Source organism: Helianthus annuus, chromosome 17 (assembly GCF_002127325.2).
Source record: "Helianthus annuus cultivar XRQ/B chromosome 17, HanXRQr2.0-SUNRISE, whole genome shotgun sequence".
Lineage (NCBI taxonomy): Eukaryota > Viridiplantae > Streptophyta > Magnoliopsida > Asterales > Asteraceae > Helianthus > Helianthus annuus.
The window spans coordinates 69,692,476-69,711,092 of NC_035449.2; the positions used below are offsets into that span (position 1 = coordinate 69,692,476).

General features: G+C 37.4%; 1 protein-coding gene across 1 annotated transcript; it reads right to left on the minus strand.

The window, feature by feature from the left end:
- Nucleotides 1-3,495: 3,495 nt before the first annotated feature.
- LOC110925682 lies at nucleotides 3,496-5,726 on the minus strand. The gene has a single exon (XM_022169567.2). The coding sequence runs from the start codon at nucleotides 5,479-5,481 to the stop codon at nucleotides 3,523-3,525; it is 1,959 nt and encodes a 652-aa protein (XP_022025259.1). The 5' UTR covers nucleotides 5,482-5,726; the 3' UTR covers nucleotides 3,496-3,522.
- Between the last annotated feature and the right edge of the window lie 12,891 nt (nucleotides 5,727-18,617).

An 18,617-nucleotide genomic window follows, 5' to 3' on the forward strand; every position in this document is an offset into this window, starting at 1 on the left:
ATGTTTAAACGTGGATAGAGTGTGATTAAAATAGTTTAAGTGTTGCGTGTTTTGTATAACATACATGTTGAACCCAAAGTGTAAAAAGGTAAAATGGGATCGAGTATACTCACGGTTTTGCAAGCTTTCCACTTGGTAAATCCGCGAGAGTTGTTGGTTGATTAGGATGGAACACTGTGTCCTTCTACACGAAGAAACATAAGTGTGTGAGTATTGGATGTTACGGAGGATTAAAGATTCGGAGTTTAAAGTACATGAAATTAGACATATGAGAAAGTAATCATCTAGCACACATAATACTTGTTTTGACACTATGATACTCAAAAAGAGTTTGAATGCTTTCATGGGTCAAAATACCCATTAGAATCGTAACAAATATCATGGTCTTAGATGATGTAACTTAACACTTTGACAAATAACCACTAGGCTATCATCAAAGGTTTGGTTACTTAAATATTATATATGTATTAAATAGTATATATTATAGTTTAAGTCCAATCATGTATTACAATAACATCATACAAGTCATGCATGAGGTAGGAAGATGAATCTTCCATTTAGGTACCTCTTTGGTATTCAACACTACACATGTTGTCATAGACAAAAAGGAGGGTCAAGAATATACAATAAAGAATGAATAACTACAACTAATCTAAGAAAACATCAAGTGATGTGTGAATTTGCAAGTAGGATAGCCCAAGCTAACCTTATAATCACACAATCTTCAAGCTCTAAGCTTGTTCATCACTTGTGGGTTGAAACCCTAACAAAAACAGAATGTTTATGAGGATTAAACCTCTGGATTTACATGTCACAACCTTGTTTTTAAGCTCACATAATCATAGACTTGATTAGTGGCATAAGGACATAGGAATGTGTTGACAAATCTCAATTTAAAGTGTGTTAAACAAGAGTTTATACAAATCAGAAAGTTTACTGCACTTTGGAGCCTTTTATGGTGATGTTCCAACCTTAGTTTTCTATGGAAAACCTGTAGAAACATACCTAAGATTGTTCCAAGTGATTAGAAAGAAGAATCAATGAAAAAGAAGGAGTAGAATTAGGTGAGTTGCAAAGTGGAAAAAGTGTGGAGGAGGCTTGGGTTTTATAGGGGATGAATTAGGGTTGGGTTTGGTGAGCATTGAATGCAAGAAACACACATAAAATACAACAAAACACAAGAAATGGTCCAGTAATCGCGTCTGATTAAGGGAGCTGCGTATTCATCCGCCTCACGGGCCGCGAATGAGTAGGGGGGAGTGGATCGCGCCCGGTGAGCCGCCCCTAAACGTGATTTTGTTTGTTTTTTGGCAAGATCAACCCTTATACTTTCATAGTTTAATGTTTTTAGTTGTTTTAAGGTATTATAAGTAAAAAGGACCATATATAAGGGCTTGTAATATAATTATATCATAAAACAAACATAAAGCAAGTATAACAATCATGTATGTCGAGAATAAGTATCGAATTTGCATCAGTTGAACATATAAGTCGCGTGTTTGTAATTTTAATATATTTTGCACGAATCATGATTAAAGTATCAGATGTTTAATCTAATTATGGAAAGTATGAAAAAACAGGGCGTTACATGATGCACATGCTAAACTAGTCTTAGGCCCCCGTTTTACGGTGAGGGAGCGTAAAAAGTGCACCAACATTGTAGACTTGTAGAGGGGAGTAGAACTATGCTAAGTAGAAACCGAACGATGACAAAAACCGGGTAAAAGCTTAAAATACAAACACGAATTTCTAACACCAAATGACTCACGTCATGTAATATGTAGACGAAGTTGCATTTATACCAATACGTATTAGATAGTCAAGGGGGTAAACAAAACGTGAGTGACCAAATGTGACTACCAAACATCTTGCTAAGTAGTGACCAGAAGACGACCAAATTCAGAAAAATCGTAAAACGAAACTAACGAAAAAGTAAACTCATTCAACTTTTGTGGTAAATTTATAAAAAGCCAAAGTTTTGTTACAAAAATTTAAAAAAAAATAAAGTTTACTATGAAAAAACAAAAAAAAAAAAACACAAAAAACAAAATCACAAAAAGACAAAAGGACATTATTCCTCCTATGATTATGAGTTAATATATATAGATAATTAGTATTCAGAACCCGTGCTTTGCGATGGGACCGTTAAATCAAACCAAAAGTAGACGTAAAGACGTTGAATCATTCACACGTGTTGTAGTGTGTTAACTTGCAAAAATTAAACTAAAACGTAAAATATAGAAAAGAATAACTAAGTCAACTTCAGTCTTGTGCATTTCGAGACGGAGTTGTTAAACCGCAAAAAAAAATAACGTAAAAATGTTAAACCACACACGTGCGTTGCAGTGTGTTAACTCGCAAATTTTAAACCATAAAGTAAAACGACAAATGTGTAAAAGATGAAAGTATAAGAAGTCAAAGTTGAAAGTAGAAAAGTGTTGAGGTAAAAAATGAAAAATATTTTTTTTACAAAGTTGTAAAAGAAAAAAAAAGTGTATGGGTAAAAAGTGTAACAAAAATGAATAGTAATCTTAACTCACAACTAAAATTTGTTAAACAATATATAGTTAATATAGAGTTAATATATAGTTAATTTAGAGAAAAAAAATATGTATTTTAGTTAATTTTATAGATAGAGATGGAGACTCTAATATGAATGCTATCATCCACCTCGTTTTTTATTAATTTATTTATTTCAATTAAAACTAAGTTTTAATTACATTAACCAAAAAATACAGATAAATAAAACCATAAAAAATACATAATAATAACTAAAAATAAATAAATAAAAAGCTCATCTAAAAGTAAATAAATAAAACCTAGAAAGAACACGGCCAATTATATAACTTCATGTTTTTCTTTAACTTCTTGTTCTTCATCATTAAATATCTGGCGCCCCCGGTCTTCACTACGGGTTGGGTCACAAAATGGACGGTTTTGGAAGTGGGGGTATGCAAACAGGTCGAATGTTTCTTGATCTTGACGGGAATAAGTGTATTGATCGAGTCCAATACGTGTAGACATGATTCGCACTTGTGGGTTAAATGGATAATGAAATGATTGTTGCACACTTGTGGTGGTTGAAATGGTTGTTGTGATTGTGGTAGTTGAATGGTTGTTGCGTGGGACGAGTCGGCTAGAACCACCTTTAGTTTTTTTGTGTATACATGTTTATTTTACGCGTTTGTTATATTTAAAAAAAATAAGCTAGGTTTTTATTTTTCTAGAATTTATTATTGATAGGCAAATATAAAACACATGCATGAAACTTGTTCGCATAATTTTTTGTTACAAAATAATATAAAAAAGTTAGAAATTAGTTATTCTTTTGACAAGGGTATTAGCATAATGTAAACTCTCAAAATTTGTCATGCTACATCTACAATTAAAAAGAGTTTTCAAACTTCCTACCCTACTTTCTACACAAATTTTCACTTTATAACGAATGACTATTTTCTAACATTGTATACACTAACACGAATTAACGTCAAGAAACATCAAAGCTTGTTGATTACATAGATGTCATCGAATAAATGACCCCCTTGTATTTCTAGATTGATAGATCTCCAATCTTTGTTTCGCTTCAACGACGAGGGTTTCCAGAGTCGAATCCTGCGTAAAATGACCTTGTTTTAACGCCCATTCGAGCACGACAAGCACCTCGTCTTGAGCTAGCGTCTCGCTATCAGGCACATGCATTGCAAGGTAGCTTAGGAGAATGAGAGCCAGAGCTTGAAGTGAATTTTCCCCAAAATAGGTAAGTTGAATCAAGTGTTTAGACCCTCCAACATCGATTATCGTCTTGCAATGGTTTACGTGTAGAAAATTGTCGGGGCACGCGAACTTGATGAGTGTTATGATTGCTTCGGTTGAAACATCGGTTTCCGAGTTTTCGAGGAGCCTTACTATAGGGGGGATGATTCTTGTTTCAGTTGCACGGAACGTTCTCGCCAAGTGTCCAATGGATTGGATACTTGGGACGAGAAAGTCTGAGTTTGCATTTTTTATTATTTTGAGGAACTGGTCAACAACCGCTCGAGCAGCGGGAGATGTTGGCTTAAAACCCGAATGTCTTAGCTCGACGTGTTGTTCGGCCACGGCGGTGATTTCTGTCAACGCCATGGCCGAATTATATTGGATCTCATACTCACCCTTTTCTAGAAGTACCGCGAAGCAAAGAAGTGCTCGTGATTCGGTAATGCTTTTACAAATCGTCACATTCCCCGCACAAAGGTACCACAAGGCTCGAGCTGCCATCGCTTTCATTTGATTTTTCGTCGTTGGATCTTCCAACTCCCTCGCTTTAATGCTTGCCCCGATTAACGAAAGATGTTTTCGGTTGCTTTTGTTATAATGTGGCCTATCGTTGCGGCTCTTTACCGATTTATCACCCATTGTCTTCACCGATTTATCGCCCATTGTCTTCACCGATTTATCGCCCATTGTCTTGGTCACTACCTTGTGCATATCGCTCACCATAATGCCGCTCGGATGTACAACTTGGCCCTTTTCGCGTTCCTCGTTCCTGAGTTTACCACCTTTGCTAGGGTTTGTGTCAGCTTTGGCCATAACAACCGATTCAATCGACATGTTTTGCTTGCTAGCAATCGCGTATCGACTATGTTCTTGAATCGTTTCAAACGCGAGATGACCAACAAGCAACCGAATTACGTTGTTTTGCAAAAAGTGCTCTTGACATTTCGGGTAGTTCGCGGCTAACTCAGACACGGCCCACGCCACGACAAGTTGTACTTTCATGTGCGAATACTTCAAAATTTTCGCGAATATGGCACAAACACCCGAGTTTATAATATGCTCGACACTCTCGGGATTCCGACCTAGTAACCCAATGGCCCGTGCGGCATTTTCTTGCCCCTCTTCGTTCCCTTCTTTCGCAAGTCTTAAAAGCGGGGGCACACCACCTTCCTCGATTATCAACTTCCCGTATCTCTCATTATCCCTCGCTAACGAAACAAGCGACACCGCGCCCTCAGCCCGTTCCTCCATCGTACCCGAGCATAGAATCGCGATTTGCTCCCAAATTAGACACAATGTAGGCTCGTTCGCCGCGATTGGGGGCAATCCAAGATACTCATCATCTTGATCATCCGACGGGGTCGAAACCCGAAGGAGCCATGACACGTCTCCAATCGAATTCTCGAGCTGTTGTTGCGTCCTACGAATAACCGCATTCGGGATTATCTTAAACACGCGACGTAGCCCGTTACGGCTACATTTATAAACAAGATGTAACGTCTTTTCGAGCGCCTGTTCGGTCTCATCGACGATCCGACGCGTAGGGCGCTCGTAAAGATCGTTACTCACGCGTGCCACCTGACGGAGAAGGCTCGCGAGCTTCTCCGTTTTGGCTTTGATCTCGGCGCAATCCTGTTTAAAGGAACAAACATATTCTGAGGCTTTAACAACTTGGTCTGCTAACTGTATCGGCCTGGCGATGATCTGTTTTACGATGTCCGACATTGCCAACAGCAGACCACCCTCGGCGGTGGCCGGAGAGGGAGAGAAATGTGAGGTTTAGAGGGAGGGATTGAGGATTTTGTGGTTTGGTTGACAATGGGGATATTGTTTGGTGGTGGCATGCGGTGGTTTATGGCGGAGGGTGGATGGTGATGAGATCGGAAAAGATAGGGATCAAGAAGGTGTTGCAGAGAACATTTTGGTGTGCCAATAATAGCATCAATAAACCATGTTTATAGGGAGTTTAATCATTGGACGGATCTCATACGTTAAATGTCTTTCATCATGGGTCCGGTCGGGTCGTTAGAATTTTTTAACTATAACTTTAATTAGTTGACTGTTAAATTGGGATTATGAAATTATATTAATGTAGTTATTATAATAGAGTGATTTATGTTTTTGGATTCATTGGATACATGCTAGCTGGTTGGTTTAACCTGAGTTAAGGAGATTTGGGTTCTTTAATGGAGATCGAAGTTCAATTGTTATTTGTGTCACTTTAGTGGATTAGGCAATGATAGATAGAGACTAGCTTCTTTGAAGAGGTGTCAGACTCTATCCTGAGACCACCCAGGTTTTCGTCCCACTGTGTGTTACGCCAGGGAGTTCTCCACTTGTGGTGGCACAACGACTGTCAAGTGGCAGCCGGCGATATGGTTTCTCGGGTGAATGTCTAAGCCAAACTCTGAAGCCAGCGTGAGCTCGGGTAAGACAATATAGTCTAGCCGGAGTGGGGCAATGGGGCTCTTCAATTTGGAGAGTGCGGTTGGCTAATACAAAAAAGTCCTCGTTCCAAAAAAATGGTTTAACTAGTGCAAAATATGAAAAGGTGAACCGATATAAAGTCAAGTTAAAATGCTATACGGTAAAATGTTGTTAAAAAATGTTTTCTACTGTTCACAAAGGATTGTGTTTTTTTTTTTCATTAAAATTTACCAAAATGAGTTTAGAAGGGTTTGGGTCAAGTAGGAGGAAACACGTGAAGGAAGTTTGAAGTTTGAGAATGGTGAATCATGATTGATGAGTGTGAACCCTTTGGTAAAGATCCTCATGTTCTTCATGACAATCTTCTTTTGGGCTTTTAATCTAATCATCACATACCAATATCATACTATTTTCACATAGTATATAATGATTAGTTTTAGTTGAGTGATGTTTTGCATTAGTCAAGTAATGTTTAGCTCATTTTGCCTTTTTTTTTACTAAAGAACCTAACTGAACAAACATTTTATGTTTGTTTATTTAAACAAATGTACTGTTGGTTTATTATGTTTATGAAAGTTTGTTTACGTTTGACTTTGTTTTTACATTTACATATTTATTTAATTTTTATTTTGCCAAATACAATGTAGTCTAGTTTTATGACATTAAAATTGGCGATTACAATCTTGCCTACCTTTAATAAGAATTTTAGGTCCAAAAGATTTATGCTCATGTTTGCTTTAAGTGAGTGTCGCTCAGTTTTGTTTGTTTATATTTGTTGATATGTTTAATTATGTTTGTTTATGTTCGTATACATTCGTGAGCCATTTATTTATATCGGTTAAATTTAAACAAACAAACATGAACATGCCCCGTATGTGTTCGTTCACTTCCTTATAGGCTTTTAGGTCTATTTGTTTCGTTGTTTTTCTCTTTCTTTCACATTTACGAGTACTAGGAGTTTTGAGTGAATATTGAGTGGGCTTAGTCATTGACATAGTTTTAAGATAGTATAACTACGGAATATGTCTATTGCATTGGATTCCACTTTTAAATATGACTTGCGATTGATATTCTACCCGTAAAAAATGCGAGGGTTGTTCTCCCTCTTTTTGCTCATGAACAAACAAGAGAGGTACTGTGTGTATATATATTAAGTTGTTAGAAAATAAAGATATTTTAGGATCAATATTTCATCATCTCCCATTTTAGTCTCTCAAGATCAAATCTTATTTTGACCGTTGTCCTACAATTAAGGATTGCCAGCCATTCTTTTTTATTCTTGTTTCCATGTATGGTTTGACCAACCATCTATATATTGTATCTTTTTCCTTTGTAAACAATACAACAAAATTCTCAAAAACAATAAGAATTATTTTCTCAGTTCTATACCTTATTTTTTCAGTTCTGTACCTTGTATTGAAAACATGGTATCAGAGCAGCGTGATCGATCTTAACCCGCTCATCTATCGTTGCTCTTTTTTCTCTTACCAGTTCAATTCTGTCCAGTCTCCTTTTTTTTCTCTCGATAACCAAACATGTCGGATGAAAACAAGAATGATGATCTTGCATTGCAGATCACCAATCTCCTCAAAAATAGTATCAATAACCAAACTCAAACCCAAAAACAGAGCCTTTCCGACTCCTTAAAAATCAGCCTCAAGTTGAACAGTCAGAACTACGCCTTGTGGTCTCGGATGATACGAGTCGTAATTGGCGGCAAATCGAAACATCTCTTAAGCCACTTGACGGGTGATCCGAAACCTCCGGAACCAACCGACAACCAATACGAACAATGGGAACAAGACGACCTAGTCGTGTTCTCATGGTTGATTCAGAATATCGAGCCCGCCCTAGCTAGTAACCTAACCGAATTCCCGACAGCCAAAACATTGTGTGATGCGTTAGTCGGTACATACAGTAGCGGGAAAGACAAACTTCAAACTTTTGATCTTCATGTAAGATCGAACGGTATAAAACAAAATGGATCCCCGTTAGAAGATTTTTGGATCATTATGCAGGGAGTTTGGGGAGAGATTGAAAGGAGAGACCCGAACCCTATGACATGTGCCGTTGACATAGCCACATACAACAAACTCCGGTCAGAACAGAAGCTTTTCCAATTCTTAAACGCCCTTGATCGACAATATGACCCGATAAAAAAAGAGATTCTCCGGTGGGATCCGCTACCCTCGGCTGAGGGCGCCTACGCCGCTGTTCGGAAGGAAATGGCGCATCAAGGAATCTTAGGAACCGTTGATAATTCATCTTCCCCAAGCGGTGTGGCGGCAGGACTGAATATAAGCGGGTCACTTGAACCAGAGAGTCTAGGGTTTCTGTCGAAAGGGCGAACAAATCAGAAAAGCTCTAATCTTGGATCATCATCCCGGATTGACAAAACAAAGCTTAGATGCGATCATTGTGGTATGACTAGACACACCAAAAACCAGTGCTTTCAACTCGTCGGCTACCCAGAATGGTGGAACGATGGTCACAAAAAGGGAAATAAGGAAGGGGGTAAAGCTTCTGCAACCATCGGAAAGACAGGAGAGCCCGACCATAGAGGCGGCGGCGAACAAAAAATCACCGCCTTTGGAGGCTTCACCTCTGCTGGTGATAATGCAGAGAACGAGGAAGGAGGTAAAGGGTTTGGGACTTTATTCTCAAGCCCTCATTCTATTCCTTTTAATACTTTTAATTACCCTTTTATTGATTTTGGTACTTTTGACTATGATATATCAAAAATAACAAAAGCCCCCCTGGAAGACAATGTTTATTATGATACTGGACAAAATTTTTTAATTGAAAAAAATAAACCTTTTTATCAAACTAACCTTTCTAGAAAAGGTACTAACTGGAAAAAAGGTAAACGGGGGACTAGAAGATTCAACAAAAATTGTGGGCAAGTCAATATAGCCCAAAATTGTGAAAAACTAGATCATTCTTGGATATTTGATTGTGGTACTACCGATACTATGACGTTTGATGTAGCAGATATAATATGTCAATCTAAGCCTAGGGTTAACTATATTAAAACCGCTAATGGGGGAGGAGCTCCAGTAAAAGGAGGAGGGACAATTGAGATATCACCAACTTTGAAACTCTCAAATTGTCTCTGTGTTCCTTCTTTGTCACATAAACTATTATCCATTAGTCATGTCACTAAAGAATTAAACTGCACAGTTTTAATGCACCCTACTTTTTGCATCCTTCAGGATATCAGGACGGGAGCGATCATTGGACGTGTCACTGAACGTCGGGGATTGTACTATGTGGAGGAAGTGACTCAACATGGGAATGTGATGCTTGCACATGGAACTAGGGATAGAGAAGCTTGGCTTTGGCATAGGAGATTAGGGCACCCATCTATCGGTTATTTACATCTTTTATTTCCAAAATTATTTCCTTCAAATAAACCTTTAAATTATGAAACTTGTGTCTTGGCTAAGAGTCATAGACATACTTATAAATTTAATAACACGAAAGTTGATTCACCTTTTTCACTTATCCATTCTGATGTTTGGGGACCCGCAGAAGTTGTTGGAGGACAAAATTTTCGATATTTTGTTCTTTTTATTGATGATTGCACTCGTATGACATGGATATATTTTCTAAGAAATAAATCAGAAGTTTTTGATAAATTTACTATGTTTTACACCATGATACAAACACAATTTAAAACCAACATCCAAACTCTTCGATCTGATAATGGGGGGGAGTTTGTAAATGAGTCAATGAAACTTTTCTGTCAAAACAAAGGAATCATTCACCAAACGACTTGTCCACATACTCCCGAACAAAACGGGACTGCTGAAAGAAAAAACCGTATTCTCTTGGAAATAGCTCGAAGCCTTCTAATAGAATCTCGGGTCCCTAAGTCTTTTTGGCCCGAAGCTCTAGCTACTGCCACTTATCTAATTAATAGGCTTCCCACCAAAGCCCTTGATCTTAAAACCCCCTTAAAAACTCTGTCTGATTTTATAAAACTCCCACCTACCCTCACACTTGAACCACGGGTATTTGGATGTTCCGCCTTTGTCCATATACCAAAAACAGATCGAGGGAAACTCGGCCCCTGTGCTGAAAAGTGCGTTTTTTTGGATTATGGTATCAACCAAAAAGGATATCGTTGTTATAGTCCAAAAAGACATCATATGTACACCACCCTAAATTGCGACTTCCTTGAAACTGAATTTTTCTACACCGCCCAACACAGTGGTCAGGGGGAGAACGACACTGACACCCTAAGTTGGCTAAAATGGTTTCCATCCTCACAAGAAGTTGTTCACAATACCCATGATGAGTCACTGACTTCTCAAGAAACCGACAAATCAACACCAAGCAGTGTCACTAACCGAGATTCTCCTATCTTGGTTCCTGAACCTGAGGTTAGTAACTCTAAAACTAGCAACTCTCAAACTTTTGAAAGTGACCCTCAAAACCTTGAGAATTATGAATTTTCTAATACTCATGAGTCTCACAATAATGAAACCTCTAATAATATCTCTCATGATCCTCAAAATAATAAATCTGATAACCATGAGATACATGTAGAACAACATATGCAGGAAGAACCAGTACAAGAAGAACACGTGGAAAAATATACTTTACCACCCAGAGCCAATAGAGGCGTTCCCCCGAAACGGTACTCTCCAGAAAGGGAAACAAAGTCCTCTAGATACCCTATGGCAAACATTGCCAAAGGCAACTTATCCAAAGAAGCACAAGCCTTTGCTTCATCCTTATATGATGAAGAAATCCCCAATTCTGTGGAACAAGCCTTAAACTCACATAACTGGAAGGAAGCAATGGAAGAAGAGATGGGAGCGCTTATAAAGAATGAGACATGGGAAAGGAGTGCCCTTCCTCCGGGGAAGAAACCCGTAGGATACCGTTGGGTCTTCACAATTAAACACAAACCAGATGGAACCATTGAAAGGTATAAAGCCCATCTAGTTGCAAAAGGATACACCCAAACGTACGGGATTGACTACTCAGAGACCTTCTCCCCAGTAGCAAAGATTGATACAATCCGTGTTCTCTTCTCCATTGCTGCAAATCAAGGATGGCCTCTTCATCAATTTGATGTTAAGAATGCCTTTCTACACGGGGAACTAAAAGAAGAAGTGTATATGGAACCACCGCCTGGGTTCAAAGATAATTTCAAGGATAAAGAAGTTTGTCGGCTGAAGAAAACTCTCTATGGGCTTAAGCAATCCCCTCGGGCTTGGTTTGGCAGATTTGTTCTAGCAATGAAGGGATATGGCTTCCAACAAAGCAACTCCGATCATACATTGTTCCTCAAACGCAGAGGTAAACTTATAACTTGTTTGATTATATATGTTGATGACATGATTATTACAGGAAATGACGAGGAAGAGATGGAGAATTTAAAGACAAAGTTGTTCACGGAATTCGAAATGAAGGACTTGGGAAGACTAAAGTACTTCCTTGGAATTGAGGTTCTAAGGTCCAAGCAAGGAATCTTTATATGCCAAAAAAAGTATGTTCTTGATCTCCTAGCGGAAACGGGAATGATTGATTGTAAACCAGCTGATACCCCAATGATAGCCAACCAAAAACTTTATATGGAAGATGGAGCAAAATTGGCCGACAAAGAGAGATACCAACGTCTAGTGGGCAGACTTATATATCTTTCACATACTCGCCCAGATATCGCATATGAAGTTGGGGTTGTCAGCCAGTTTATGCATCAACCTCAAGTTGCCCACATGGAAGCAGTATGGAGAATTATTAGATACCTCAAAGGTACAATAAGGCATGGGGTCCTTTTTAAACCCAACAAACAACTAGAAGTTCAGGCGTATACAGATGCAGATTGGGCAGGAGATAAAGAAGACCGGCGGTCAACATCTGGCTACTTCACTTTAGTTGGTGGGAACCTTGTTACCTGGAGAAGCAAAAAGCAAAAAGTTGTAGCCTTATCCAGTGCAGAAGCAGAATTCCGAGGGATTGCACGAGGCTTAGCAGAAGTTTTGTGGATACACAAACTTCTAAAAGAAATCGGATTTATTCAAAACGAAGCTAGTAAGATAATGTGTGATAACAAAGCTGCTATACAAATTTCAGAGAACCCTGTTCAACATGATCGAACAAAGCATGTGGAAGTTGATCGGCATTTCATTAAAGAAAAACTTGATACAGGGATTATCGAGCTCCCTTTCGTTCGATCAGAAGACCAATTAGCAGATATTCTAACCAAAGCCGTTAACGGAAGAATATTTAATCATTGTCTTGGCAAGTTGAGTATCGGAGACCCCACTACTCAACTTGAGGGGGAGTGTTAGAAAATAAAGATATTTTGGGATCAATATTTCATCATCTCCCATTTTAGTCTCTCAAGATCAAATCTTTATTTTGACCGTTGTCCTACAATTAAGGATTGCCAGCCATTCTTTTTTTATTTTTGTTTCCAAGTATGGTTTGACCAACCATCTATATATTGTATCTTTTTCCTTTGTAAACAATACAACAAAATTCTCAAAAATAATAAGAATTATTTTCTCAGTTCTATACCTTATTTTTTCAGTTCTGTACCTTGTATTGAAAACATAAGTAACACGAGATAACATTTAGCGTAAAATGTAGTTTGTGTCTCTATGGCATGTTATCAGAATTAACGTGTGACCTTAAATACAAGTACGGACACTTGAGTACTCGTCGTTTGCAAATTCTTGCCATTTGCATCCTTCTATCAACTCAACGTTACTTTGACCGTTCGTTGAAATGGTATTTTGGTAATCAACTGTAACGCCATGCTTTTCCGCACATTCCCTAATTAGAAAACTTGTCGTATATTTCTACTTTTGGAAATCCGTCTCCTTTGTAATCGTAATTCATTTGAAGCCATTGTAAATCCGAGACTTCGGTTGTAGTAAAAAATGATCTTTTATACAAAATTCATTTTGTTTATACTTAATGCATCCTTACGAAGATTAACTCGCAAACAACTACCATGTGTTCGTGATTCTTAAACAAACATTTGGTCACATTTTGCAAGACGCAAATTCATGTTCTTTACGCTTATTTGATACCTCAAGTCACATGTCGTACAGACTTGTTATATAGGTTTGTTACACATACTTATGCAAAACATATTTTTTTACTCTTACTTTAATTCATGTTTAATATACATTTAGGCCTTGATACATGTTCAATACACACTAGACATTGTAGGACATGTTAACCATATATAAAATACATCATTTAAACAACCAAAAAAAATATAAAGCTGCCAAACAGCCCTTGCAATTCAGCCATATATTGCTGAATTATCTCTCTTTTTTATTACATAAACTCTCACCTACTTGTATTAAATGCCAACCCAACTTAACCCTAATCCTCCCCCTATAAATACCACTTATAACTAACCTCCCTACCACTTTTGCAATACTAAAACACTCTCAAACTCTCTCCAAATAGCAGCTGATTCCATAAGTTCGAGCAGATTGATACCTTCACACAAAAGTGAGCATAACTCCTTGATTCCTTATCCGTTTCACTTGATTCTTTTTCCTACATGCTTGGATTAACCTTAGGAACGTTTCCATGGGTTTTCCCTGGAAAACTAGCCCCTGGAATGTCTCCAAAAGGGCTCCAAAGTTGGCTGATTTTTCTGTTCTTGATTCAAACTTTGATACACTTGATTAAACTTGAGGAAACTCATCTCAAACCTATGTACTTATGCTTATAACCACATCTATGGTTAGTTAAGCTTAAAAACAAGGTTGAGACATGTAAAATCAGAGGTGCAAACCTCACAAACTTTCTGTTTTGGTCAAGGGTTTAACCCACAAGTGATGTTCAAGCCTTAAGCTTGATGAATATGTGATTTAGGATTAGCTTGGGCTATCCAACTTGAAAATCCACACATTGCTTGATGTTTTCTTTTAGATTAGTTGTTCTTATTCCATTATTACTTGTAAGTTCATGACCCTCCTTGAATGTTCATAACATCAAGTGTAGTGGTGAACATCTAGAGGTACCTAAATGGAAGACTTGTTCTTCCTACCTCCTACATGACTTCCATGATACAAAGAGGTTCCTAAATAGTGGATTTATCCTCCTACTTTACCTATATGATATAATATAATATACACTACATACTACTTATATGTATATTCCAAATAATCGAACCTTTGATGACGAATTTGTGTTCATTTGTCAAGGTGTTTGATTACATCATCTAAAACATTAAGTGTTAAAAATGATTACTTTTGCATATGTACTTTCCATATTCCTTTTAAATTCCAAATCTCGACTATAAACATACCTTGAACTTTAACCCTTATACATTTGTCCTCCCAATCTCATACACCTGTCAACACTTGGATAATCGGAAGAATTAGCAATATTATGAGTATACTTGACCCATTTTACCATTTTCACACTTTTGGGTGTAACATGTTTTTATATATAAAACAAACTTAGTATACATACTCTTATGCAAATACATAAACAAACAATCCAATACATGCTTACTATTTGTTATGCTTGATTCGTGTTTTCTGGGTGATTCTTATGTAATGAACTTGTCATTAGCTTCGTACAAGCCTCCACTAAACATGTATAGCGCTATAGGAGTAACACACTACCCGTGAATGAGAGGTCATGTTAGGTTTATTCATTCATACTTGCGTAAACTGAGGGTTGACTTGTAAATCGCATGCCAGTTTATACGGTAATCTTGATAACTAGGTTTGCCATGTGGATTGTTCCTTATTATTTTATGACTTATATACTACGCACCAAACTTGTATGCTCGCCAATAGTTTTGTATTGAACTACACTTTTAAAACATGTTGCAAGTTTAGCGATGATGTTGGTGATGCATGGAATCTAGTAGGATGCTTAGATACACACTTTAAACTTGTATTCTTATTGTATTGTTTTTCGTTATTTATTTGGTATTTGTTTCAAATCCTTGTAATTGACACTTTAGAAATGGAATGAAACTTATTATTTAAATACTTGTCATAAATATTAGCGTTATGATGTCTCGAGCAATCTATTTCGTCTCACTCTGATGTTTCCGCCATCGGTCGGGGTGTGACAGATTGGTATCACAGCCATAACTATAGCGAATTAGGAAAATTGCCATGCTTTTGACCTAGTCTATAGTTAAGCACCAAATTCGACCATACTTGCTTCACATGCTATTTTTATGAAACATCATTATGTGATATTCTTGAAATGTCTCTTACGTGTTATTTTCTTGAAATGTTTTATGTGTTTATACCTGTTATTATTTATTTCGAACCAACGTCTTTTTACACGTTTATACTAAAATCGAAACCACTCGTAATACACAAACGAGATGACTTCACCAAAATAGGCGTGAAACCCACAATTTGGTGAACAACTCTCATTCCATCTACTTTTTGTTTTTACATGAAATTCACCATCAAGTTAGGATTGAAATACTCACCCTGATGGAGAAATTCAAATTTGAAATTCTAGTGGACCCTCGTCAAAGTGTTGAAATTAAATTTCGACCCGACGAGTACCAACCACACTTATGATACGAAATCTTCAAGTTAGAGGTGAAACCCGCACCTTGTCGACTAGTTCCACTCCTTGATTTTTATAAATCCCGCCAAGTCTCGAAATTTCGATTGATATGGGACATGTAGTAACCGGAAGGGTAAATACCGTTAATTGACTTGTCTGTGACAACCCTCACTAAATCAGGTATCCGTACGGTTTAATTAATAATTAATTACTGCTTAATTACTGTGCTTGCTTGAAATTACTGATGAACTTCTACTTGATTTCTGATACTTGAACATATCTGCATCATACTTTAATTACCGTCACTACATTAATTACATGCTGAACCTTAGTGACAAACATGATGCACAAAAGCACAGTAGTACTATGAACGGATAACCTATTGAACATGCTGATAAAGCCAGCATCAGGCAGACACTGCCTCTAAGGCCTGTATGAGCCAGAAATATTTTACTACACTAGTGGTGAGTGTAGGGATACAAGGGTTGTAGAACTGCGTCTCTAGGAATAAGTTACAATGACTGGATGTGCCTACAACGTACGCTACGCACAAAACTCAGCACTTTAATTAACAATTCAGCTTCTAGCTAGCTAATAAAGTGCCAAAACATGAGAAAAATATTACTAGACACTTTCCAAAGTGTCGGGAATAAGTTGTGTCACTAAAAATGGTATTAACGACACTTTAAAGCTTTGTTAAGCGCTTTAACGGATTACTATCCAACCGGACAACCGGACTATACCCGGAACATGAAAATATTGTTAATAACATTATTTGTCTTTTTCTGAGCCAGTTAGGGTCCCTGAATACCCTAACACCCGCCATAAAGCACAACGCACAACTAACCGAGTTAATCCCTAACTTAACTAGATTAACCTAACTATTATCTAACTAATAGTTGAAATCCAACCAAGACCCCTCCCCCCCCCTCTAACAAACCGGCCCCAAGAAGGGGGGACATACCTTGTCCTCCTTTGATTATTTTAATCTCATATGTTTAGTATCTAAGGGGCATAAAATCCAATGGTTCATGAGCTTACAATTGTCTATAAGTAGCTAGCATTACATATCACATTTGATCATCACATTTCACCACTCAAACACACACCTCTCTCTCTCTCTCTCAAAGGCTTCGGCCGAACACCCCCATATCCATCCATCATATTTTCGATTTCCTTCATCACATTCCAAGCACACACAAGCGTTAAGGATCGCACATAAGGAGGTTTGGTGCACTCGGAGCTTAAAGGACCTCACTCTCTTGCTTTTATCCACCCGTTTTGCGCTTAGATTCTTCCCTAGCCTCGAGCTAGTGGTATGTTGCTTAAATCACCTTCTCGAACTATTTTGAAGTGGTTAAAATGATTTGTAACGGTTAAAACTCGTAAACTTACAAGATGATACATTAAAGTTTACTAAAAATGCTTGTAATGATGGATAAAAGCTTATATGGTGTGTAAAACTTGTAGTATTTGATTTGTGTGGTTATTTGGACCCGATCTATGTTGTGGTAGCTCGGATCATCATTTAACCCGGGTTGGTCATGATCATGGATCATGACATAAGGTTGTTTTGGAGTAACAAGGGTTAAAAGATGAAACTCTAGCACACACGAATCATGAACTTGTGTAAAAGTGATTTTACTTACAAAATAGTGTTTAAAACTAGTAGATCTACGGATCTACAAGTGGTATTTTCAAAGAACCAAGTATCAAAGAAATCATGTTTTCTAAAGACGGATCTTACGTTAACAAGAATGATTTTTAGAACACACAAGTGTGTAAACACTTGTGTAGCACAAAGTTTCGACAAAATAACAATTTTTGTAAAATTTACAAGAAGATGTAAAGACGGGATTTCTTTAAAAGCAAGGTTTTTACGAGATCGGATTGCTTTATATAAAGATCCGCTAAAAGTAATGGGATTTACTTCATAATTTTAGAAAGCTACAAGTTCATGTGATTTATGCGATTTACATATTTATTAACTAGTTTGTTGTGTTGAATATTGTTTTGATTGAATAAGAAAACTGGTTTGATGTATTGCAAAATACATACTTTTATCGTGTATAGTTTGTACGTTTTATCGTTATTTTTTAGCTTAGTTTAGTTTAGAATTACGTGCTATTGATCTACATTGCGTTTTCCAGGTCTTGATACATAAAATGCTGAAATTGGAGCAAAACCGAGCTAAAGTGTCAAATGTCAAGTTCCGGAATCAATGTATAAAAGTGTTATAATAATTTTGAAGTTTTTGGAAGTTGGAGCTGAGCTTAGAGGGAAACATTCTGTGAAAAAAGCTCAGTCGCGTAGCGCTAAGGTGAAAACATGCTCAGTCGCGCTACGCGACTGAGGTAGCTTTGACTTTGCTGACTTTTGGGGATCTCGCGTAGCGCTAGCAAGAAGGGGAGACCAGTCGCGCTACGCGACTGGTATGAATGACGCGCCTGATTTGTGGATCGATTAGGGTTTGCTATAAAACCAAGAATTATAATCAAAAACCCTAACTTACGAATTATTAAAGTTTTGGAGCTTTCGGAGAGCAACTTTGGAGCTATTTCGGAGCTTTTGAAGGCAAGGAATCATCGGTACGGGTTGAGAGTGAAGAATCGAAGATCAATCGGGTTTTCCAGTCCCTTGTTTGTCGACTACTTGTTTGATACTTGTTATGATGAATTCTTTATTCAATTACTTTGATTTGATTTCACAATTTAAGATGCTTGGCTAAACTGTTATAACTACCTAGACGAGATGAATGTTTGATATAAGTTTGGATTTTTAATGGTTTATTATTGTTCGCTTATGGATTGATTTCTGAAAGTAAATTGTTCTAGATTTTCTGATTTGGTGCTTATGCATACTTGACAATTGTTTTATAACTGCTTGTTACTTCATATGATCCTTGG

Excerpts from the sequence above, each read along its gene's own strand:
- LOC110925682 (XM_022169567.2), bottom strand. The coding sequence starts at position 5,481 with ATGTCGGACATCGTAAAACAGATCATCGCCAGGCCGATACAGTTAGCA.